General features: G+C 40.3%; 2 protein-coding genes across 5 annotated transcripts in view; one reads left to right on the forward strand and one right to left on the reverse strand.

Annotated features, from left to right (window-relative positions):
* The first annotated feature begins 1,692 nt into the window (after nucleotides 1-1,692).
* On the forward strand, nucleotides 1,693-10,221 carry LOC141761754 (HMG box-containing protein 1-like). Of its 2 annotated transcripts, none has more exons than XM_074625362.1 (13): nucleotides 1,693-1,708; nucleotides 3,068-3,160; nucleotides 4,933-5,040; nucleotides 5,118-5,313; nucleotides 5,917-6,055; nucleotides 6,313-6,424; nucleotides 6,548-6,633; nucleotides 7,036-7,192; nucleotides 7,272-7,416; nucleotides 7,505-7,623; nucleotides 8,331-8,514; nucleotides 8,601-8,742; nucleotides 8,916-10,221. In XM_074625362.1, the coding sequence occupies exons 2-13, from the start codon at nucleotides 3,082-3,084 to the stop codon at nucleotides 8,931-8,933; spliced, it is 1,485 nt and encodes a 494-aa protein (XP_074481463.1). In that variant the 5' UTR covers nucleotides 1,693-1,708; nucleotides 3,068-3,081; the 3' UTR covers nucleotides 8,934-10,221. The 2 variants fall into 2 exon arrangements, with proteins under 2 accessions (XP_074481463.1, XP_074481461.1); XM_074625360.1 differs by lacking the exon at nucleotides 1,693-1,708 and adding an exon at nucleotides 2,815-2,926.
* Nucleotides 10,222-11,818: 1,597 nt separating this feature from the next.
* Nucleotides 11,819-25,120, reverse strand: part of ptprz1b (protein tyrosine phosphatase receptor type Z1b) — a 71,291-nt gene continuing 57,989 nt past the window's right edge. The window contains exons 13-33 of one of the 3 annotated variants that reach the window (XM_074625349.1): nucleotides 24,848-25,037; nucleotides 23,514-23,741; nucleotides 21,458-22,762; nucleotides 21,107-21,251; nucleotides 20,921-21,012; nucleotides 20,723-20,808; nucleotides 19,662-19,682; nucleotides 18,748-18,844; nucleotides 18,511-18,593; nucleotides 18,284-18,418; nucleotides 17,822-17,953; nucleotides 17,570-17,727; nucleotides 17,346-17,481; nucleotides 17,107-17,253; nucleotides 16,882-16,975; nucleotides 16,053-16,126; nucleotides 15,785-15,913; nucleotides 15,557-15,697; nucleotides 15,317-15,453; nucleotides 15,099-15,234; nucleotides 11,819-14,906 (exon numbers count right to left, since the gene is read on the reverse strand). In XM_074625349.1, the coding sequence (XP_074481450.1) occupies nucleotides 14,763-14,906; nucleotides 15,099-15,234; nucleotides 15,317-15,453; nucleotides 15,557-15,697; nucleotides 15,785-15,913; nucleotides 16,053-16,126; nucleotides 16,882-16,975; nucleotides 17,107-17,253; nucleotides 17,346-17,481; nucleotides 17,570-17,727; nucleotides 17,822-17,953; nucleotides 18,284-18,418; nucleotides 18,511-18,593; nucleotides 18,748-18,844; nucleotides 19,662-19,682; nucleotides 20,723-20,808; nucleotides 20,921-21,012; nucleotides 21,107-21,251; nucleotides 21,458-22,762; nucleotides 23,514-23,741; nucleotides 24,848-25,037 (3,810 nt within the window). In that variant the 3' untranslated portion in view covers nucleotides 11,819-14,762. The remainder of the gene's footprint in view (nucleotides 14,907-15,098; nucleotides 15,235-15,316; nucleotides 15,454-15,556; nucleotides 15,698-15,784; nucleotides 15,914-16,052; nucleotides 16,127-16,881; nucleotides 16,976-17,106; nucleotides 17,254-17,345; nucleotides 17,482-17,569; nucleotides 17,728-17,821; nucleotides 17,954-18,283; nucleotides 18,419-18,510; nucleotides 18,594-18,747; nucleotides 18,845-19,661; nucleotides 19,683-20,722; nucleotides 20,809-20,920; nucleotides 21,013-21,106; nucleotides 21,252-21,457; nucleotides 22,763-23,513; nucleotides 23,742-24,847; nucleotides 25,038-25,120) is intronic. The other 2 variants (XM_074625350.1, XM_074625351.1) reach the window with 2 other exon arrangements.

Below are 25,120 nucleotides of genomic sequence, written 5' to 3' on the forward strand. Positions count from 1 at the left end.
CGAAACTTATTTTAAGTTTCAAAGAAGTACACTAATAGCACACTTGAATAAACTTCTATTTGGTATGGGTTATGTTGTGTTTTAATTTATCCTTTTTAATAGCAGATTTTGCACATGCAAACCAAAGACAATTTTCTGCCTTTTGCATGCAAAAAAGAAGACAATAAAGTATTTTCTATTCCATTTAATCACTTATCAAAATATTTCATTTGTCAACTAATAGAAATATGACGAATTGTTTGAACTCTAATATAACCAGGCTTTTGGTTATGGGTATTCAGTGCAGTTTACTTAAACCCTTTTATTTGTACTTTTTTTTTGTTTTTACTTTTACTTATGCTTGTATTTCTTGAGTACTTGTTATTATAAAGTAACAGTACTTTTACCTGAGCACAGTTCACTAAATGAGAGGATACCTCTGATTATGGCTTCACCCTCTCTTGCTTGCAGCAGTGAAACACGTCTAATCATACTAAAGAGTGTACTTAAGGGTTTATACAAGGGTTACAAATGTGTGTCTGAAACACGGCAGAAGGCTTTGACCAGGTTACTAGACTGAAACTACCTGTTGTACTAGTTGCACAGGATGTACGATAATTGTGCCAAAGGCTATTTGTTTGCTAAATTTAGATTTGTTTCCATGTTTTCAAACCTTGTTTTTTGTTATTCTTGTTTACAATCATTACACATCAGCACTTATATGCTTTTTTGTTGTTGATTATTCTATTTTTTTAATTTTGTTACAATAAAAGAAACACAGAAGAGACAGCACCCAGTACCATAACATAAAATAACAGAAAGAAAGAGATTTATAGTTCTAAAACTGAACATTTCAGTTCTTTATATTGTTATTACATGGTCTTACCACTTAGATAGATAATAGAATAATACTGAGATAATACTTTCTATCCATCTTGTTGTCTAACAGTCTAATTCTGGTGTTTAAAATGCTGTCATTACGATGAAAACAAGCAATGCTCATTATACAGGAGGGTGGTATTTATGGCTCAGCCATCTTTCACGACAATTGTGCCAAAGGCTATTTGTCTGCTAAATTCATACTTAAGAGTTTTTTTTCCATGTTTTCAAACCTTATTTTTTTGTTATTCATGTTTACAGTCTGGTCTATCATTGCATATTATATGCTTTTTTTGTTGTTGATTATTTAATTTTTTATATTTTACATAAAAAAACACAGAATAGACCAGTACCATTACATAAAACAACAGAAAAAAAGGATTCATATGTCTAAAACTGAACATTTCAGTTCTTTATATATATATATATATATATATATATATATATATATATATATATATTTCTTCCTTTTCCTCATAACAAAAATAAAATAAAATAAAATATGGATAAAACAAAATGGAGAGAGAAAAATAAATTAAAGAAAGAAAAAAAAAAATATATAAATAAATAAATAAACAAATAAATAAATAAATACAAAAACAAAGAAAGAAAACTTAAAAAAAAAAAAAAACAGCTCATTATACAGGAGGGTGGTATTTATGGCTCAGCCATGTTTCATCATTGTAACCCACCCAATGTTTTATTGTTGTGGCCATGATAATGAACTGCACTGAACTGACCAATCAGGACGCGAGAAGCTGTTGATTGACATCCCAGCCGGCCAATAGGAGCGTTGGGGAAGAGGTTGTTTATACCCGCCCCCTTTCCCTCTCACAAGGCGACTGTTTTGGTGAGTTAAGGAAAGTTCATTGAATTCATTTACTGCTTTTAAAGCGTCTAATTTGACCAGAAACGACGCGATTTGAATGGTTTTAACTTAAACTTTGCACACGAGTAATAATGTGGAGCTGACAACGTTTATTTTGGTCGTTTTCGTCGACGTTAACTTGTCGTTTTGTCAAACAGACACTTTTGTTTCGTGACAACAAAAATTAACTTCGTGTAATGAAGTTTAAAGACGTTTATAAACATTGACATCGTTAGTATTTAGTACCAGTCGGTAGTGTAACAGTAGTTGAGTGTATTTGTGGTGGTTAATGTCGTGTTTTTTGTGTTTATTTTGAACTATTTAACTCTTAAATGTGTTATCGCTGCCTCTTCTCATCAGTTGAATGAATGGGCTTCTACTGCGCATGCGCGAAGGATCTCAAAGTTTATAAACAAGAGGAGGTCACATGACCAGAATATTGTGAAATAGATAAGAGGCTCTTATCATGTTTACATGTTTGAAATGCAATATTTCAGCCTATTCTATACATCACCATCACATAGTGCTCTGAGGATGTGTCTAAATTTTGTGTATTATTATGTAACCAGATCAGGGTTACCTTATGTCACCCTGTGTCTCCTTATGTCACCTCAACCATTTATAGCCTATACATTACAGATCATTGGAGGATCAAGTTTCTGTAGTCTGGTTTATGACTATAATGCAGTCTTAGTCTTTCATAGACTAAGCTACTGGAGTTACCCTGCACTATACTCATTTTTAATAGTCTCTTCTGCACTATATTCACTTTTTCAATAGTCGTGTATCTCAGCTGTTACCCTGCACTATATTCACTTTTAACAGTTTTCTTCATCTCCTTGTATTTTTATATTATTTATTATTATTTTATATATCTGGTATATTTTTTTGTACTTTGTACTTTGCACTACTAACTTTTTTACTGCCTTTTTACTAACATGTTTTGCACTATGGAACTGTGATGCTGGAAACTTGAATTTCCCCCGGGATCAATAAAGTTATTATCTATCTATCTATCTATCTATCTATCTATCTTGAGTCTAAACTAGGTGTATTATTAGATAACCAGACCAGGGTTACCTTGTGTTACCCTGTGTCTCCTTATGTCATCTCAACCATTTATAGCCTATACATTACAGCTCATTGGAGGATCATGTTTCCGTAGTCTGGTCTATGACTGTAATGCAGACACAGATGTCAGTAATGTTATATTTTCCATCTAAAGTATATTTCCTATATCCTTTAATTTAATAACGAGTTACATAAAAAAAACATGCTAATAGAGTGAGACGTGTTGGCTATAGAGTAAACAGATATTGTATGTTTGTGTTTGTGTTTCAGTGCCTGTAGACATCATGGTTTGGGAGGTGGTGACCCCGGCTGTGCTGTCCAGTGACCCCAAACATCATTCTGAGCCTGAGGGTGAACACACAGGTAACCACAGAGCGGTCAGTGGACTGCAGCAGGGCCGACTCTAGCACCTTTAGGTGCACTAGGTGAAATTCTGGTTTGGTGATTTTGGCTTAAAAGTGTTTAGACAGTTTCACTACAATGAGAGTTACAAGGGTGAAAAGTGTATTTATTTATTTGTCCATTTATTACCTCAATGCCAAAAACATGGAAGGGCGCTCACCGGCATTTTTATTTTATTTTTTTTTGTATTATTGTTTTTTAGAGGGCGATCAGCGCCCCTCAGAAGGTGGCGCCCTAGGCGACCACCTATATGACCCATGCCTTAAGCCAGCCCAGAGGCCTGTACTACGAAGCAGGATTTGCCGTTAGCGAGGTAACTTCATTGTTAACCCTTCAGGGTTTTCCGTCCTACGAAGGTGGTTCACTTCTACCCCGGGGTAGATCGCTATGGTAATTTATGCTGAACAGCTAACCTGCTCCGGAGCAGGTTATGTTCCAGATAAGAGATCAACTCTTATAAAAGCACCGCCTACTGACCAATAAGAGCTCGGTGCGGGGATCATATGATATTACACAAATACGAAGAAGCTACAGTCATAACCCAGGCTACAAACAACACAGTTTAAACTGACAAATGCAGGAAGGACAGCTGGCTGTATGCTGGGGTGTTTACCGTTTCAAATTATATTTCTATTTTTTTTATTTTTTTTACTTGGTCTTGAGTCTGTTTCACACCGCCGGAGGCGGGGACGCAGCTGAAAGAAGGTTGAAATACATACACGCCTCACATTTATTAATGGGCATAATGAGGTGTAACCCATACATCCATTACATTTCTTAAAGCTACTTATATCTAGATAGATGGATAGATAGATAGTAACTTTATTGATCCCGAGGGAAATTCAAGACGACTATATCTAACTTTTGAGTGTTCCATTAAATTAATAAGTCTGTTAATTTACGCTTAGCTTGCTCTTGTTTGTTAGGGTTAGTGAAGCCAGATAACGAGAAGATACCCTGGGTATGTTGAACTCACTTCGTAGTACAGGCCTCTGGACTGCAGAATTAACTTGCATCTGTACTAGATTTAAAAGAATTGGATCCTACAGGACTACTTTATAGCATCTTTTGTTAGACCCTCCCAACATCTGTGTCCTTCAAACTCCACATACTCCTCCTGCTTGTAACTAACTCAGGCATTCCAATAAAATGTGTAGTTTCCCCAAACCCAGGCCGAAACAACCCCGATGATGTCAAACTTTGAAAAGCCTCTCAGAGCGACAGAAACACATTATACAGCTGAGTAAGCTGATCGTCCCACATACCTACCAACCAGCTGCCAGGCTAATCTCTAGAGCTGCAACAATTAATCATTTAACTCATTAGTTGTCAACTATTAAATTAATCATCAACTATTTTGATAAAAGATTAATCGGTTTGAGTCATTTATTAAGAAAAAAAACAAAAAATTATCTGATTCCAGCTTGTTAAATGTGAATATTTTCTGGTTTCTTTACTCCTCTATGACCGTAAACTGAATATCTTTGAGTTGTTTGTTTGCACCGAGTTTTAGAAAGATGTTTATTATTCTATTAACAAATGTGTTTTACTATTACTGTCCATACAATACTACGATCACTATGTAAATCTTATATTATATATTACATAATAGTTATTCTAAAGGCTGCGTTAATCTATGAACAAATTATGCTGTGAAATTTAATCAACAAATACATCCTGTAAAACTAGTCAAATGTGCTCCGACACTGTTGTTTGTGTGGTCTTACCTTCAGGAGCGATGATGGATGCAGATGGAGACCAATCACATGAGCTGCTTCGCTGTGAGGAACGCCTCCCTTCCTCACCTGGCTTCCCTACCAGTGACAGTTACATGGAATACGGTACATAAGACACAAGCATGCGTCGGGTTTAACACAGCACATGGATGAATAGCTTCAAGTTTGTTTTCTCCTCCTAGACGACCTCCCGGACCTGCAGGAGGTTCAGGAGGAGATGGAGCAGACAGCGCCACCTGTCTTCCAGTTGGAAGTGGGCGTGTCGCACCAGGAGCGACATACGCACGCACATCCTCCTGACACACACTGGCTGACGCAGCTGGCACACATCGCCACCGGACCTCAGAGCCCATTGCTGCAAGAGTCTCCTAACAGCAGGTAGCTGTGCTTTGTAGTAAAACATGAATGTTATTGAGGACAAGTATGAATATCCCCAACCATGTTACAGATCTAAACAAACACCTTTATTGTAGTTAAAGGGAGAGTTTGGGTGTTTTGAAGTGGGGTTGTATGAGGTACTTATCCATAGTCAGTGTATTACCTACAGTAGATGAGGGTCGGCACGCTCCCAGTTTGGAGAAACAGACAGAGTACTAGGTACTGCTGTGGACGGGGACAGCAGCAAAACGTTTTTTAGACACTTAAAAAGTCAATATCCGTTTAAATGTACAGTACAGTAAAATGTAAAAAATATCAGAATTAAAATTTGTAATTAATTGCAGAATGTAAACTATTCCTCAGATTATTAAAAAGTCCCAGAGACAATATGGAGGAAATGACCTCTCCAACCTGGCTCTGAAGTTTTCAGTTTCAATATTACAGGAACACCACTCCTTCTGAATCTGGCCCACAGCCCTTCAAACTGACTTGTGTCACTCTCTGTCCGACATAACTTACTACAAGTCAGGGCATTCTCTGTGTCGCTGTGGGTGTCACGCACTCACAGTCTCCATTCCACTCACTAGTCTGTGTCATTTTCAGCTCCTCTCCGGCCTGCCTCTCCAGCACCAGCAGCAATCTACATTCCTACGCTCGGCCTCCTCCCCCTCTCCCCAGCAACAGCAGCAGCAGCAGCCGGTCGTCCCCCAGAGGTCACGGCAGGGAGCGCCGACGCACCAGGGTAGGGCTCGTGTTTACTTGCTCCCTGTCTTTACTTCATCATCACTCACTGTCACTAACACGATATCTGAAGAACAAATCTAAATTATGTTTTACTTCCTAAAACTGACCTCCAGCCATGTGCCACAGAAAGCTGTGTGTGTGCAGGTCAATATTGAGCTGCTGTAGTAGTTTGTACAAACCCACAGCTCTTGGCTCTTTGGCAGAAGTTTATTTCCAAGTTGTGTCTGACATTTCTTCCTCTTCATGTTTCTACAGAAGAGCAGTGAATGTGGTTCTGCGGTGTCAACCAGATCCTCGCTGTCTGATGATGAAGACATGGGCTGGAGCTTCTCCTGTCCACCCACCGCCTGGCACTGCTTTCTCAAAGGTAGACACACGTACTTTTGCTGCCAACTCACACGATGTCATAACATTTTTTTTCTCCGCTCGGAAGACATAAATGTAAATTCGAGGCTGTTTATATCACAGAGCAGCTATTCTCTGTCATCAGGCACTCATCTGCGTTTCCAGAGCAGCCTTAATGCGAAGTGGCAAGACGTCGAGGACCTGGACGAGGAACGATCCAGGTCTCTGAAGGTACATTATGCAAGACGCTTGTGGCTGTACTTAAAAGAGTTCACGGTGTACTTCTTGATTTGGTTTCCATCTTAATGCGTATAGTGGGTCTGGATTTCTAGATCTCTCTTAAAGCGATAGTTCCGATTTTTTGAAGTGGGGAGCACAGGAGCAAAGCAATTGATAACGACTTCAGTTCCCCGTCAGAAACATAGACTGTATAGCTGTCTGAAGGCAAGGTAAACCAGTGAAAATATTCTAAATATAGAGTACACTTAAACTGATATTTAGTACATACAATTTGATTCAAACTATCCCTTTAAGTTGCTTTATTTTTAACAATAGTAGCAGCAGCAACCTGTATAATTTAAGTAGAATAAAGTAAAGTACGTAATTAGAAAAGCACTGCTTGCTCTTTTGCAGAGTTATGGCTCTGAGGGTCTGCAGCTGGTGGAGCATTCAGAGACTGTGTTGTCTGGTCAGACTGTCCTACAGCTGACCTTTGACCCCGGGGCATTTGGACGTGTCCCCGTGACCGCCCGGTGCCAACTTGATCACCCCTTTTACGTCAAAAACAAAGGTAGGAGTGATGATGAGAAAACGCTGGAATTGTTAAAAAAAAAAATGGAGTTTTTACAGTCTGCCTTTTTTTCTGTCAGGGTGGTCGTCATTTCACCCGAGCTTGACAGTGGTGCGTTATGGGATACCGTGCTATGAAATGGAAGTGGGGGATGTGTGCCTTCCTCCAGGACACAGAGACGCCAAACACACCGACGACTCGTTGGTCTTTGACACATTCAAGAGGTAAAAGAGGCACCTGTTCTAAACATAAAGCAGCAAAATGATGTTAGTGTGTGTGAAACATCCGTTTTTATATATGCATCTTCCTCAGTTATGATTTCACTCCGCTGGACTCCTCTGCGGTTTACGTGTTGAGCAGTATGGCCAGACGGCGGCGTGCCTCCCAGTCCAGCGGTGGAGCTGTTTCTCCGGACAGAGACGCATTACAAGGTACTGTACTTATTTCCTACATTTATATGAAGGATGGAACCTGCCAAAATTAAAAAATAAATGAATAAATAAATAAATGACTCCATAAATAAACAAATATGTCATTAAATGCAGCAACTTTTTTTTAATGAACTTTTAAATGTATTTATTTTTGCATTCATTTTATATTTATTTATTTTATATTTATTTATTTATGTATTCATGCATTTATTTATTTATTTATTTATGCACACATGCCAAAAATAAATAAATGCAAAAATAAATAAATGAAAGGGAAAATGAAACATTTATGTATTTATTTTATGAATTTTTAAATAAATTTATTTTTGCGTTTATTTTTTATTAATGTATTTATTTTTGCATTTATGTTTTTTTTTTGCATGCATGCATAAACACATACATTTAAAAATAAATAAAAAATAAATGCATAAACAAATAAATAATAAATACATGAATAAAAAAATAAATTAATAAAAAAATGACAAAAAATATACATAAATAAATAAAAGGGAAAATGATGAGTGGTTAAATAAAGGTTCCGTCCTCCATGCATTTGAAGATACTCCACTGTGTGAATAAGCAGAAACATTCAGAACAGGCATTGTTCAGTTTGCAAAATACATAAATAAACATTGTACGAAAACACTTAAGCAAGGATGCATTTCATAAAAGAAACTGTCAATTGTGGATCTGTTTAAAACCTGCAGACGCCAACAGCGCCGGTCGCTCCCACTCTCCTCGTCAAAAGCCAACCAAAAGCCAGCAAGCCAGCGCAGCAGCAAGTAACAACGCCACGCCCACTAAGTGCAAGCGGCCAATGAATGCCTTTATGCTGTTTGCCAAGAAGTACAGGGTGGAGTACACACAGATGTTCCCAGGCAAAGACAACAGGTAGGTGTGCAACCTTGTCTGCACGTGTGCCGTGAAGCCGCGGTGTGTTTCTTGTAAGGTAATGTGTATGTGTGCGTGTGTTTCAGAGCGATCAGCGTCCTTCTCGGGGAGCAGTGGAAGAAAATGCGGACCGAGGAGCGGCGGACGTTCACCGTGCAGGCCAAAGCCCTCGCAGATGAACAGAAGAGACTCAACCCAGACTGCTGGAAACGCAAGAGAACCAACTCTGTAAGGACGCACACGCACGCACACACACACGCACACACACACGCACACACACACACACACACACACACACACACACACACACACACACACACACACACACACACACACACACACACAAACTGCTTAACCCGGTGCTTTATACTGTTGTCTAACTTCTCCTCTCCGTCCAACAGGGCTGTCAGGGAAATTAAGGCGGCAGACAAGAAGAGAGTAAACACACACACACACACACACATATTCAGAGGTGACAAAAGAGAGCTATGCGTAACCTAATACAACGCTTTGAAATGATATTTTTATTAACAACAGACTTGCCTTGATCTCCCATAATGAAAAGATTCTCACAAATCTTTAAAACAAAACAAAAGATCGTCTGTTTTTTGTAGACATTTTGAGCTCTTCTCAACAAAACGTCACTTCCCTTTCTCTTGCTTTTTAAAAAAAGTGCTAAATGTAACATTTTAAAGTGGTATCAATTATTAAATTAATTATAACAAGTTATAAAAAACCTTACATTTTAATGCTACAGAGCACCGTAGCGTCTCCCTCCGACGAAATTACAAAACAGGTCAACTGGGTTTTATTCATGACGAGTTCATCGCCACGATTTTCCAATATGTGTGTGAATGTGACAATAATAATAATAATAATAAAAAAAAAATAGATTCTGGTCATTTCCAGTTTCTCATCATGTGCTTGAAACAGGTGGAAGTTGTGGTGCTGTAGCATTTTAGGTAAAGTAGACAATGTAGCTATATTTCCAAAAAATTATATATTATATACAAAGAAATATTTTAAGTATTTTCTTGCCTGTATTACTTGCATCTGCACTCAAGTGTATTGCACAAGACGACATATTTTAACTTTGCTTTTGTGTCATTTATCATGTAATATTTAGTTATTGAACAAATGTACACCGTAAATTCTCAAATAATGGCCCTAGAGTTTAAAGAAATATAATAATATCATTTTGAAGATTCACAAGCGATGCGCAGTTAGTGACGAGTTTCCCATCACCCAGGAGCGGTTGGTCCGCCAGAGAGGGTAGGCGGAGCTAACGCAACACACTCGCTCTTCATCTCACTTGTGGGCAACCTCTGGGTCTGAAAAGTGAAGCCAATGCTGAAGTGCCTTAAACTTGCATTCTTTCTAACAGCCAGCAGGGGGCGACTCCTCTGGTTGCAAAAAGAAGTCTGATGTATAGAAGTCTATGAGAAAATGAGCCTACTTCTCACTTGAACCCTTTCACAGTGCGTTTTCAGTTCATGAAAGTTCATTTAACATTTCCGTCGCCTAAAAATGTCTCATACAGCGTTCAGTTGTGTGTCCAAAAACAAACCTGCAGTTACCGCTTATCGCCGTAGGTGCCGCCAAAGACAACGAAACGGAGATCTTCGAGAACTCAGAGCAAATCAAGCCTTTATTAGTTATGTCCACCTAATCCAATCTATAACCATATATAATTCCTGTTTTCTAAACTCTGGAAGGCTTTTATTTTGAAAAAGGAAAGTGTTAGTGTTCAGTTTCACCGACAGTTGCTGGAGAAAGTAGAACGAAAAATACATTGTCCTGATGGAATTAATGCAGTGGTTTTTATTAAGCTGAATTTTCCATTGTAGTGTTGTACTAGCAAGCAATAGCATTTTTTTTCCCCGTTTTATGGCTTATATTTAAGAATTTACGGTAATTAATACGTATTGTCACAAAGGATATAAAATGACGTGGGTATGTTATAGAAAATTGTCATAATAGCAGAGGCGTCAGAATGACAGACTTGATTTGGATTTGTCAGCCATCATTCTAACATCTCTATGTGCCATAATAAGATTTCTTAGCTGAGTTTATCAAAGTAACAGTGTACATGTGTATAATATATACAGTAAGAGGTTTCCAGAGAAAGACTGGCTTTAACAAATGTTTTTTTTGTGTTCCCTGATAAAATCATAGACAGGAAAAGCAAGAAAAAACATGTTTGTTGCTTGAGGTTTATCCCCGATGAGTTGTGATGGATTTACTTTATGCCAAAAATAGGACACGATTATAAGTCAAGCAGGTCACTGAAAAAACTCAAAACATGTTGTGACATGTGGGATGGGAATATCCAGATGAGATAAAAGATGAGGGACAAAAAAAGTTGATATGGTCACAGATCAACATTTGTTGCAAACAAAACTAGCATTTAAACAAATAAAGCAAGTAAACTAGCAATTTGATATTATCAGAAATCAGAAAAAAATATAAGGTGTTATGTTTTTAATCAGACTTGAACACCTTGCACCGTCTCTTATAGAAGCACCTTTGGCATAGATGATGGAGGTCTAGATCAGTGGTTCCCAACCTGGATTCCAGTGATCGCTGCGTAGGACTTGTGTGATCCAAACATTTCCAATAACTCCAGAGAGCGTTGAAAAAAGTCCAAAAATCAACTTTTGCTGAAAAGAGATGTAAAAATAATTTCCGAAAATTCACAACAAGCTTTTATCTTAACAGAATCTTCAGCTTCAATCCATATTTGTTGGCGTTTAGCCTTTCAAAAACAACATTTTCAGTGCAGCTACAAAGAAAACACGTTGGGAACCAGTGGTCTAGAGAAATGTTTGCTTATTGATGCAACAGGAATGTGGGAATCCAGATGTGCGAGGCTTTAGAAACATCAAAGTGAAGTCGAGTGTGAAGGCAGGATGGAGATCTGCTTGGCGTTAAACTGCTTGACGTTTTTACAGAAATAGTAAAAAAACAAACTGCGTAACGAGGTTTATATTCTAAATGCACTATATACACTTTATCTTATGTGACTGCCACGGTATAATGTGTCCTGATGAATATTAATATGATTATATAGAAATATATATTTTTTGGTTTTGACTTGTTAACCTCTCATGGTTGTGCATTGATTATATAACTTTCTGTTAATATCATGTCATGTACAGGTTGATCAGGGGAGACAATGCAATACAATGTATTATAATATGAATAAAAGCATGAGGAATCTAAATTTGTTCCGTCTTTATGTGTTTGGGGACGATTTAAGAAAACAAAAGGGATAAGTTTGGGTCTAAACAAGAACATTTTATTGTTTTATCCCCCTCCCGGAAACAAAAAAATCATAAACAAGGTTGGAAATAAATCTTGTTGCTATATACATACTGCACCAGGTTCATGGCTGGATATAAAGGTATCGACATTAAGCTGCTACTGTAATCATAAAGATAAAAAGACATAACATTCCATTAAAACTATAAACATGATCAATATTTCCAGGCTAAAATTATCAAATAGAATCCACGCAGTTATTCTGTATATGTGTAAATGACTAGAAAATCCTTTTTTTTATATAGTAAAATAGAAAATATATATAGAGGTACAGTATAAACATACAGGAATTTGGCCTTTTGATGTATTCAGGGATATTTACACAGAAAGAGTTCAGACACATTACAGTTGAATCACTGTCTGGCTCAGTTGCTGTAGCCTCTATGTGCCATTTTGCATCCCCAGATGAGCGAAACAAATGGAGTGGATGCAAAATGGGCACAGATAGAAGCCGCAACATTGAAAGCGGAAACATTTGGACTCCCTCAAAAATGGAAACAGTCGTAGCTAGTGGCACAGGGATGCAGAATATCAGTAAATACACTTGTTTGTCTTTCTTTCCACTGATTTGTCTCGTATAAAAACACTAAATGTTTGCAACAATATGACTGAACTGTCTCAGCTGAGTGATGAACTGATTTTATCATAGCTGATTATAATGATTGATTATTCTGTTGCAGGAGTGATTAGAGAGGTTTGGAGATTTTCTGCCTCATTATGAAAAAACTGGTTCCCATCGGAATCTATTGTTCACTACAACGGCGTATTACTTTAGGGCCACTGTAGGTTAAAACAAAAATATATATATATATTACGGAGCCGAGAATTTCCGAGATTAAAGTCATAAATTTACAAGAAAAAAAACAGATATTATCTGAAATTAAAGTCGTACATTTATGAGAACAAAAATACGGATATTGTCTGAGATTAAAGTGGTATATTTACAGACATTTTTTTTTATATTATCCTAGATTAAAGTGGTAATTTTACGAGAAAAAAAACACGGAAATTCTCTGAGAATAAAGTCTTAAATTTACGAGAAAAAAATAGGATATTCTCCTAGATTAAAGTGGTAAATTTAGGAGATAAAAAACATATATTCTCCGAGATTAAAGTGGTAAATGTACAAGAAAAAAAAAATCATATCATTATCTTGTTTTCTTCTGTATTCCGAGTTTTTTTCCTCGGAAATTTGTGACTTTATAATATCAGAGAATATTAAAGTTTTTTTCTTGTAAATTTGTGATTTTTTGGTCTCATAAATTTACCACTTTAATCTCAGAGAATATCCATGTTTTTTTCTCATAAAATTACGACTTTAATCTCGTAAATTCTGAGTTTCCGGCTCCTTAATTATTATTATTTTTTTAACTACAATGGCCCTAATATGCCGACGTAATTAACACACATAAATTCAAACTGCATTTTTTTTACAGCCACCTGTCAGGCTTATAGGGACCTTTGTGTTTGACAACCAAAGGATAGATCTTGTTTGGAATATCACTTTAAATCCCAGATTGCATCTTTTACAAAACATCCGATAACGTTTTATCTCCTCTTTTACATATGAAAGTAACGAGCGCAACAAGACTTTAAGAAAATAGAAAAAAAAATCACAGATCATTATTTTGGCATATTAGTCACACAGTTGTATCAAAACAGGTTTAAAGTACAATAAACATGAATTACAAAAGGCACGGGGTACCAGAGACCATGGAGCCAGTGGCGTCGACACATGAACAGAGAAATACCAGCAGTCAGTTTAATGTCACTAGTGAGGCCTTAAAGAGATTTTGGTTATTCAAAATATTTCTCTATATAAGGATACATACGTGGTAGTTTGAGCCCCAAAAACTGCTGGTTAATGTGCGGTGCATAAAATATGGAGAATGTTCCTGCATCATTTTCCTTTTTTAACATCAAAGTCATCTTGTTCTACCTTCATTTGTATTTATTTGTATTTATTTGTATTTTTGTTTTGCCAAATTCACTTTCTATTCATAACTATTTCTGCCTTTTATAAGACAGAGTGATGAAAAAAGAGGACAAGAAGAGCCCTCTAATCAAAGAAATAAAAGATGAAAATAGACAGAATTTAAGGTCGGTGCGTTATTGGAATTAAAAAGCTACTTTCATCCTTTTATCATTAAGAAAAATAATTTCCAAATTAACGAACTAAGGTAGAAATTATTTTTGATGTTTTTTTTTTTGTGCTTTATTACAAATTAATTTAGTTTTTAATTAAACGTGTCGGAGCTCGGCAGCTTCGTGCTGACCAGCAACAGATACACAGCTGGAAAAGTTTGTTGGTTCTTGTTGAAAAGGCAGTAAAAGCTGTTTTTGGTACCACTTTCTAATACTGGACCTGATATAATGAATGTCTGAATTGTAACTGTATAAATATGAATGTATAAATAAATCGGTTACTGGGTTGGGGCTGGTGTTTTGTCCTTTCTACTCAGTAAAAATGCAGTTATAAATCTTGATAATTCATTAATAAATGCTCATCATTCACTTTCGAGTAAGCCATCAAGAATGTAGTTACAATTTAAATCCTTTATAGACTGTGAATTATTAGAAAGTGGTACCTTTTCTCTTTTAAAGGATGAGTCACATAACGGCCGGTTGGTCAATTTATCTGACGTGAGGGTAAACATCAGAAATGTGTCTGTGTAGATTCTGTAGCTCAGTCTGCTGCGCATGCGAACACTAACAGTATGATAAGTAAAGGTTATCACTTTAATGACCTGTCTAGACCTGCCACACGCTCAGCGGACTCAGCTACAGTATGAACCGCAGACACAGAACGATGGAGTTCATCCTCTCATCTCATGTCAGGCCAAACCTCCGTCACCATAGGTTGTGTCTATACCGGTGTGTGAGTGTGTGCCTGTATGATGCATTTTCTGTGTGTTATGTGTGTGTGTCTACATGAGTGACTCCAGGCTCTCAGCGATGTTAGTCCGTCCCATCGTTACGGATCCGTTGGTTTCTGGACTCTGCAGGGCTCTCTGGTCTTCCTGGCTGCTCACCAGACTCAGCACGGCTCGGTACAGATACTGGTACTGCTCCTGTGAGGGCAAAACACAGACTTAAAGACTGAACCAGCTTTTACTATAAAAATACCTCTTACCGGTTAGTTAAAGTTGCTCACCTTATTGTCATTTTAAGGTTCATAAAGTGGTGTCAGAGAGAAACTGGAGCATTAACAGTATTTTGTGTGTGTTGTCCATCTTTATATACAGTCTACAGTGTGTACTTACTATATCATTAAAAACCCCAGGCCTCATGAGGTTGGTCATCCGTGCCACCTGGTAAACGTCTACCGCTCCCTCCTCCTCCAGCTGGCTGGACAGGGCGGTGAGGGCACAGAACAGCCCCGATGTAGCACCTCCCAACCTAAACACACACACATACATAGGATCACTCATTCATCCGACACTTTCTCTGTAAGGGTTAAATCTGTCTGTGTCGTACTCACGGATCGTGTATGATCGTGGGTCTGTCTGATTGTCTGCTGTGCTCTCTGACTGCGCTGACCAGATCAAAACTGTTCCTGATGGGACTGTCTGGGTTGGGCCAGCAGGCGGCGCTGTACTGACGCACCTCCAATACATTCTAGGAAAAACAGAGAGGAGGGAGTGAGATGTGTGACGGCACAAGTAGTTCAAATCATTGCCTTTAAATGTATATATATGTAAAACCCAGCGCAATGTGTTACCTGTGGAGAGTCCACTGTGAAGTCCTGCACCAGAAGTCTCTCGTCATTCGACAGACACACGTTCTCCTCCCCCAAGTATGACACAGTGAAACCCTCAAAGCTCATTGGCTGGTCTTTACTCGGCCAGTAAACGTCTTCACTCTGACATAAACAGGAAAACATGTGTGTGTTTACATATAGTCATTGTATAAGAACTGTAAAGAGTGTGTGTGTGTGTGTGTGTTCTACCTGACAGTGTGTGTCTGGCAGGCGGACAACAGTGTGTGTGTTGTGCTCCCAGATCAGCCTCCAGAAATCTGCCACCGTGCTGCTCAGAGGAGTCTGGCTCACTATGAACTCCTTACTGTGGTGATGTCCCTGTGAAGACACCAGCAGCATCAAACTACAAGAACATGTTTTGTTGACGTCTAAATAAAATAGTAACAGCAAAGGCGTTTAACAAACATTTTTACTTCACCCTTTAATACGGTTAGAGCACAATTCCCAGTTGTCTTACCATGACGTAGGAGGCGTTGATGTACCCTGTGGCGTTTGTCTCCGAAGCGGTCAGACACACTCTTGATCTTTCCACTACACAAAAAACACAAAGACACAAGTCTATTTTCACCACACTGGTAAGCTAACCAATCACAGAAGGGGTCATATGGTCGTGCAACTCAAGCCTCGGCCACACTGGGAACGTCAGGAGCACGTGGCGGCTGCGTTACCTGTTGTTGTTTATTTCACGCGTCTCAGCTGCTTCTCCAAGAGATTTGAAGTCTCGCCTATTTTTAACGCGAGCCGCGCACGGTTCACAGTAACAATAGACAGTGAAAGTGATCTATTGACTTTATATTAACATCATATCAGCAACATTACTACAGTTTCAATGTCTCTATCTGTAGAATATGTTACGGAGATGAAAAAGAGTAGAAAGACTTATTTTTAAATCAACACTTCCTGCTTTCATTTCAAAATAAAAGCCCTCAAGCATTTCTTCTGTGGACAAAATTCCTTCATTTGTTATAAGAAATATTTGCAGGACAGTGTTGTAGAACATGCAGTGACTTGCAGAGCTCCATGAATGAATAAAGTACAGGGTTTTAATGGTGGATTATTACTATTATTTACAAACTACCACACGTTTCTCAACCTTTCTCTGTCTAAAATAAATATAAATGACATTTATAATTAAATTAAATGGCCATTATGAAAGGTAAACTCCATGTAGAAAGAAGGGGATGACAGTAGCAGCTGCAGCAGCAGAAACGCAGCTGACAGGCAGCTGGTCTGAACACCCGACGCGTGAATCATCCTTGTGGGTTCAGTGAACCAGCGCTGCTTACCGGGCATCAGAGCTCTGGCTCTGTTTCTCTCAGCGTTGCCGTCTCTCAGGGCGGTGCTGTAGTCGGCGTGCTTCGCCTGACGCTGACTGATCAACTGAAATGCAACAAAAAGACATTTGCAACATTCAGTGTGTACACTTGCACGATAATATGATCAAAAAATGTAAAAGGAGAGTACAAAATAGAGGTTTATAAAACATGGAAGGAAAAGGCAACATGCTGTACCTTGAACTGTTTGTCCATGCGCGTCCTGCCTGACACTCCAGGGGTCAGGAGGTCAGACACATAATTGTGGAGGAGGTCAGAGGTCACCGAGGTGCCGCGGCTCAAGACAGCCTCCACCAGAGTGTCGTGGATGAAGACGTACTGCTCCTGCAGGACAGACAAAGAGACAGTTCGTTCTCTCAGTGAGGGTTGACTGGATGGACATCGCCGAGTGTGTGTGCGTCCTTGTGTTCGCTCACCTCCGTCTGAACCAGGAAGTTCCTCTGCGTCCGGACGTGCTTCAGGAAGCCGAGAACGTTCACCGTGCCCTGATCCTGGATCTGCTGCAGCATGCTGTCGATCACTATGTAGGTTCCTGTCCTTCCTACGCCGGCACTGTGACACACATCAGATGTCAGATACACAGATTCAGATGAAGTAGTAGCTCTCTCTTGTGTAATAATCTTTCCCACATAAGGTTTACCTGCAGTGTACCAGTACAGGTCCCATCTCCTGCGTACGCGCCCGGGAAGACGCTCTGATGAAGGACAGGACAGGCAGAGTGTATTCTGGGACGCCCATGTCCGGCCACTGTGTGTAGTGGTAATGGAGGACGGTGTGTTCAACTCTCCTCTGAGAAGCCTGTAAAGACGGTTATTACAAATATAACATTAATAATAATTGTCGCTGCAGTCAGCGTTGTATGTTGGCGTATGCGTGCACGTGTGAGACGTACCTTATTTGTACTGTCTCTGACAGTGAACGTGCGCAGTGTGTAGTACGCGAGGGTCTTTCTGCTTTTCAGGGTCACCTGGTAGGGGCCGTACTCCTCCTGGTTCTCCTCCGGCCAGTACTGGTCACATTTAGTCTGTAGAAAGATGACGGAGATAAAGACTGCTGCCTCCAAGTGACCAAAGTGGCTTATTGCCACTGACAGATCACAGACTCTTTATTCTAGATAACATTCACTTTAAGGTACATTTCAGCATCTTGTTTTAGATAAAAATTAGAAGGCATCAAAATGAACTTGTTGCAATTAAAACAAAACCATTTCCAATCTCTACAAGCAGCACAGGATTGGAAAACTCAAGCTTAACCTCTACATGTGATGATGAAAAGAAAGACAGATGCTGAAATTGCCAGATGTGTGTGTTTGTTGTGTCAGACTGGTGGTCGAAGGAGTAGAGCGACCTCCTACCCGTCCTTTCTCCTTGAGGTTGGTGATCATGACAATAACGCCGACGTTCTGCTGCCAGATCATCCTCCAGAAGTCCTCCTTGCCCGCTCTGAGAGGCCCCTGAGCAGCGACGTACGCCCTCGTCCGCTCATAACCCTGCAGAAGGAAAACCGCTACATAGTCAAGACAACACTCCCGTGGGGATGTACAATAGAGACTGTACAGTAATAGATTAAAAACATACTTACGTCTACAAAGTTAGCGTTGATGTAGTCTCCACATCTCCCATCTCTGTCCAAACTGCTGGAGAGTTTGACTCTACTGTGGTCATCTGGGAGAGGAAAGGGTTAATTCAGCAACTGCTGGCTTTCACAATCATACATTGAACGTTGAACAGTGATCATAGTGAATAGTGATCATAGTGAGAAGTGATCATAGTGAGAAGTGATCATAGTGAACAGAGATCATAGTGAACAGTGACATACAGGCCAGTATGTTTATGTATCTGTTCTTGCTTTTGTTGTCGGGGTGATTGGAGCTGTCTGTGGTGATGCCCATGTCCACCGTGCACGCCTGCACCTCCTGGAAAACAATATGACAAGACAAATAAGACTTTAATAATAAGATTAGTCGCTCAGAGGAGGCTTTAAATGATAATTAGCACGACGAGCACTGAAGTGAATGTGAAATGTGGCTGTTTTTCTTCTGGACAAGTAGGTTTTTGCTATATTTTTTATATTCTGTTAGTCTATAAGCTGTTTATAGTGTTACAATACAATAGTCCAGTGTCTACAATGAAGACAAAACAACAAAGACACAAGCATGTGTTCATGAAGTTGTAACTAGATTTAAGAAAATTTGTGTCAGGAGGAAAACATAAGAATTTTGTGAGAGAAAGAATAGCACATATTAAGGTTACATTAATCCCTGGTTCACATGTGCTAACCAAGGCTTCACATACAGGAGAATAAGGCATGATGAAGGACACTGATGCTGCTGTATGTGACCTGTACTAAAGCCTCATATTCAATAAAGATGTTAGGATTTTTAATTTCTATTTCATTATTATTAGGGCTGTCAATCGTTTCAAATATTTATTCACGATTAATCGCATGATTGTTCATAGTTAATCGCGATTAATCGCAAATTAATCGCACATTTTTGTATCTGTTCAAAATGTACCTTAAAGACACATTAATATCCAAATGCCTATCAAAACTGGCAACAAATACATTCAATATCACATTTAAAATACAGAATCTGCAGTCTACAAGCTGACTTGTTTGTCGACAGGGAGATTTCATTTGAAGCTCAAATGTTCCCGAGTTGTAAAGAAAGGAAAAGAAAAACCACGCCTCTGTAACCGGCGAGGGGTGATACTGTACTGTAGGTGTCTTACCTCGTAGGATTCTTTGACAATCTAATGGAGGGGTGGTGAGGATGCAGAAAGCACGACGATGGTGGTGGAGGTGGTGAAAGGAGAGTGGGAAGGGGGGGGGACAAGATGACAGACAGACAGACAGACAGGGAGTCAGTGCAGGTACAGGAATATGAGGTTCAGATACACACAGAAAGGCGGCGCTAAGTGGGAAATTCATATTCCCAACTGAGGCCAACCGTGGCCTGTTACTCTATAAAATATTAATGCAAATACCAAAAAAGGCTCGGTGTGTTTGTTCTCCTTCAATTTAGCCTCTCTGTTTTTAGACTGATGCAGGTTGTTACTGCAGCTATAGAAAAGGCAGAAAGACTAACAGAATGGGGGGAAAGCACACTGACGATAACATGGGAGGAGTATACTTGAATGAATCCTATCTGTGTGTGTTACTCAGGAGGTTCATGCTAGGAAACAGGAGACGAATGTCATGCAGATGTGCCTTCTGTTGAAACTCATCCACAAGCTGTTCTAAGATGTCCACATGGGACATTTCTAAAAAACTTGTTTCTCATTCATTATGAGCTCAGATGGAGGTTTTACCAGCCTGAAAGCTTGCGACAGGACGTTTTTAATCTAAACCTGCCTATTGAATCTGAAGTCCTGTCTTCAGTTTGATGTGTGTCGATCCAGATGTTTTGGCTTCCCTTTTGGAGAGCACGTCGTCCATCTTTATATACGGTCTAGGTTAGTTTCCTTCCTACATACCGTTGCGCACCATGTTGTACATGGAAGTTACACATCATCACCTCGCTAAATGATATCCCTAAAGAACATGATGTTAATAGAGATATGGAAGAGCATTAAGGAGCTGTGACAGATGAGATACTGTCTACTTATACACATGAACACTTTATTTTATGCTGGTTCAAAACTTTGTAAGCAGAATCTCAGGGAATCTCCCCGAAGTGTTTTATCTACTATCTTTTACTGATTTTCAAAATATCGCGTGGCTGTTTATGTTCCCCTTGTGAATAAGACATATAGTTTAACTCAAATACTCTGATTATGAACTCTCCACACACCTCAAACTCCTTGGAGAAAGTGTTGGTGGTGTGCAGCTCCATGACATGCTTCACAAACTGCTTCACTGTCAGCGGCTCGTGACCGTCTGCAACGAAAGAGTGAACTGCATGCTTTAACATTGTGGTTCAGTAGAGTTCAATGCCACAATGATAGTGTAATAAAGTTTATGTGTGTGTGTGTGTGTGTGTGTGTGTTACCTGTGGCCAGCAGCAGGGGTGTAGACGGAGCTGATATGACTTTAGGCGACGCCGTGTCATCCGGGTAGAAATTAGCCGCCTGGAAACAGTTTCTGTGACACAAATAAATCAGAATCTAAGTGAAGTGAACAGGTGAAATTGCTCCAGGCAGATATTGACCTTGTGTGTGTGTGTGTGTGTGTGTACCTCCAGTAGACGAGGATGCCCACCAGTACCAGCAGACAGAGGATGGTGAGAGTGGAGACGACAGCCAGAGGAACGACGGTCCTCTTCTCCCTCTCTACGCCTCCGACCAGTCCCACCCGAGACTCGTGGCTGCTGTTGCTGCCCTCTAGAGAGAGATGAAGAAGGGTGGGGTGTGGTGGGTGAGAGACAGAGATCATGTCTTGGAACAACAGCCCTGGAACAAAACAAAGAACGCCTCCTAACTCAAGCTTTGTAAGTTAGCACTTCTGTGAATGGACAGATGTTTGAGAGAGGGAAGAACTAAACTGCCGTTTTCTCATTCTGTTACAGAGAAGCAGAGAGAACATTTACCTTCCGTTTGGTCCTCCAGGGCCTCGTTGCCATCTGTCAGTCTGAGCAGAGGGACCAGACGCCCCAGCGGGCGGCTCGTTGCAGCATCAAACAACAAAAACCCATCCTCACTTGAGAAACTCTCTCCAATTACAGCTGCATTACCATCCTCACTGTTACCACCTCCTTCCATCTGCTCCTCGTTCTCCAGACCTCCATTTATTTCTCCATCACCGTCTCCCTCTTTGTTGTCCTCCGGCGTAGAGTTAGCCCCGGCGGTGTTTCGACCCTCTTCGTCATGTCCATCACCACCATCACCACCACCATAATTTTCTTCATTGTTGTCAAACAGTGCTGCTCCTCCAGGTTCTCCATCGCTGTCTTCACTTCCATCACCTTTGTCCTTTTCACCTACGACTCCGACACCTTCTTCATCATCGCTGACTTTCTTTTCTTTTCCCTCTCCGTCTCCACCACCGTCTCCAGAGCCACTGACGTCCTCAGGCCAGCTGTTCCCACTGCCGGTCTCAGTGTATATTATCGTTACTCCTTCTACCTTTTCTTCTTCCTCACCACTTTGCTCACTTTCATTCTCCTCCATTTCTTTCTCGCTGCTTGTTTTACTTCCTGTTTCACTATCCTCTATACTCTTCTTCCCAGTATCATCCACCTTGAAGCTGATAGCTGAAGTAGAAAGGTCAGTCTTGACTGCGGTGACTCCATCAAATTCCTGATTGAGCCTGTTGCTATAAAGGCCAGAACCTGATCCGCTTCCCTCCGCTGGCCAGGATTCCTCTGAATCATAAGGAAGGGACGACGTCAAACCTTTAGGATCAAAGAACGGCGTGATAGATGAGGAGTTTGTCCCGGCTTCCTCGTCATTGACGATCACGCCGTCTTGAATCCTACCGTCAGTTTGATTAGGATAATTTGTTTTATCTATTTCAACTGTGTTTATTTTTGATAAGTTAATGGTACTCAAGTTACGATCAGGCAGCAGAGAAAGGGGGTCCTCCTCAGTGATTAAGAGATCCAAAGTGGTAGAAATCTGCTTTGAATCCATTTGTAGACGGACAATAGAGAGCTCCTCGAAGGAGTTGTCGCGACGATGAAAGATGATGCCGCTCCCGTTATCTTCAGGGAGGGCAGGAGAAGGACTGCCGACGAGTTCATTAAAAGGGCTGAGTGATTGAGGCGTGAATGAATCTCCTTCGGCAGATCCCCCTTCTGGGACAGAGGCCGAGGGATTTGCAGGGTTGACGATCACTCCACTAGAAGTGCTAGGAGAGCTTGTTGAGTCCTCAACCTTGAACGTGGATGTATCTGCTGCAAGAAAAGCCAAAGTAAAAGTCTGAAACAAACTTCCAGGACGCTAGTAGTGAAATGTGTCCTTTCAAAAATGTTTTCATCATGCCAGGAAAGATGGAGAGTCTGGACTCAGCAAAGGTCGACTTCCACATCGTACTGAAGAAGAGAGCCAAGTTATTTATTGAATCCTGAATAAAGAGATGTCATAAATCAACTTGGTGAAGACCCTCAAGATGAGGTGTAAACCCTGCGTTCTGTGAGGACAGAAGAAGAAGAAGAAGAAAAAAAGCAACCACCAGAGTGCGCCGTTGAGCAACAGAAAAGAGTGTAGACCCAGAAGAGGAGTCCCAAAAGTAGACGCTAATCACCAGAGTGTGAGTGGACTAAGACCACATGTGGAGTCAAGTAACAAGCAGAGAGATTTGACGAAGCATATTTCATTCCTGAACCAGTTGAGAGAGTTGCTGATTATCATTCTAATCATCATCAACACCAGCTTATCATTTTCGACCACCACCAGCACCACCAGCATTATCCACAACATGCCACCAAGATCACAGAGCAGTGATTAGCCGAGCAGTAGTGGATTATTAGAGGAGAGAGGCAATCATCCACCGCAATTAAGTCCAGCTGTCTAGCCACCACAAATCAATATTTATATTGCTGCTGTTGTGTAAAATCCCTCATATCATAAATTCATTTTTAATAGGAATTACATTTTTTTTAAAGTATATACTATATATTTCTAGGGAGGGCGTCCTCATCTTACCGTTAAACATGGGCTGGGTTGTGTGCATCAGCACCCTGAGAAGAGAGGAGGTGGTGAAGGATTTGTAGACCGACTCAGCCAGCGTGTTGCTGGGGGTCGCCTCCCTCGCCGTGATCCAGAGGGGCGAGGGGGTGGAGGAAACCGAGGCGATGGTCTCCGGTAGAGGTCTGCTCACGGGGACGCCGCCGTCTTCAGAGGACGGCGGGGAGGCTTTGTCCACTTTCTCACCTGTGGGACAGAATGTACATAGGGATGAAATGATGTGTGCCATGTCAGGCCATGTCTTGACATGACACAGAAGAAACAAATCACTCACAGATCAAGAGTCTTCTTTAGTTTATTTTGGGCAAACAAAGAAATGCGTTGGTTTGTTGGGCCACATTCTTTCAGCAGAGTGTTCGCCAATGTGTCCTGGGCCACATTAAGGACCGCCTACTCAACTGACACGTGTCGGTGCACGTACGACGGCTTGTATCGCCAAGGGTTAAGTTGCGCCTATACTTTATGAAGGAAATAAAATAACGGCAAACACTTCATTACTTCTACATTGTCAACAGCAACAGATTCAATCATTCCATTTTGACCTTTCAAAATAAAAGACCTAAACATATACACTGCATCGAGAGGCAACTCCACACAATAGCTTAATATATCTGTAGTTCTATAGCTTCATAGCTTGTCGGTGATGTGTCTGCGTTTTTTTTTACGGCGCTCTGCACAGATCTGACACCGGCCCGCTCGCTCTCATCCCTGGCTGTCTGAAGCTCTGTTCACCGCCGTTGCCTGGCAAAGGCGGCACTGTCGGCAGTACAATAACTTTCATGCCTTCAATGCATTCATAAAATGTACCCGAATTGACGAATATGTAGGATATTGCTACTGCTGCCTCCCGCAGGTTAAAAACAATAACAATGCATTTTTGTCTTTGCAAATGGAAATGATGTAGGTTACGTGTGAACAGACGTACTTAGAGCTGTCTGCTTGTGATCGGATCTCCCGAGACGCACATTAACGTTGGGTTTGAACAGGGTCAGAGTTAGCAAACTTAAAGAGCTCAAAAGTGAACAGCCATTTGTTAGAATGATAACAACCTAAGCAGCAGTAGCTGTTGAAATGATCTATTTGAATCATTTATAATTCTATCAATTTTAACAGGATAGGTTTCAATTTAAAATCACAATCTAAACATGTCTTTGTTAATCTGAGCAGAATCAGTGGAAGAGAAATCTTCAGCTGGTTCTTATTCTAAAATGAATGAGCTTAAAATCTGCACTGGCATTGGCACTGCTCCAATCACCAACCAGAGAAGATTTTGGTGAATAATAAAAACAGACCTGGCAACACAGCAGCAGCAGCAGACACAGTTTCTGCAGAGGTGGTGGATTCTAGTGGAGAGTTGTTGACTGTGTCTTCATAGAAGATATCTGTGACTTGGATGTCCTCCACAGGAGGGGTGTAGAGGTCCGACTGCGGAGAGGGGAGGCCGCTTTCTCCGGCTTGATCTGCTGGACCATGATCCCCTGACTGCAAGTACACAGAAACATTGGGTTTCTCAGATGAGAAAACTAGAAGAACAGGAGACAAATCTTTGGACAAGGTTAATAAAA

The sequence above is a fragment of the Sebastes fasciatus genome, chromosome 23 (genome assembly GCF_043250625.1).
Source record: "Sebastes fasciatus isolate fSebFas1 chromosome 23, fSebFas1.pri, whole genome shotgun sequence".
In the NCBI taxonomy this organism is placed as follows: Eukaryota; Metazoa; Chordata; class Actinopteri; order Perciformes; family Sebastidae; genus Sebastes; species Sebastes fasciatus.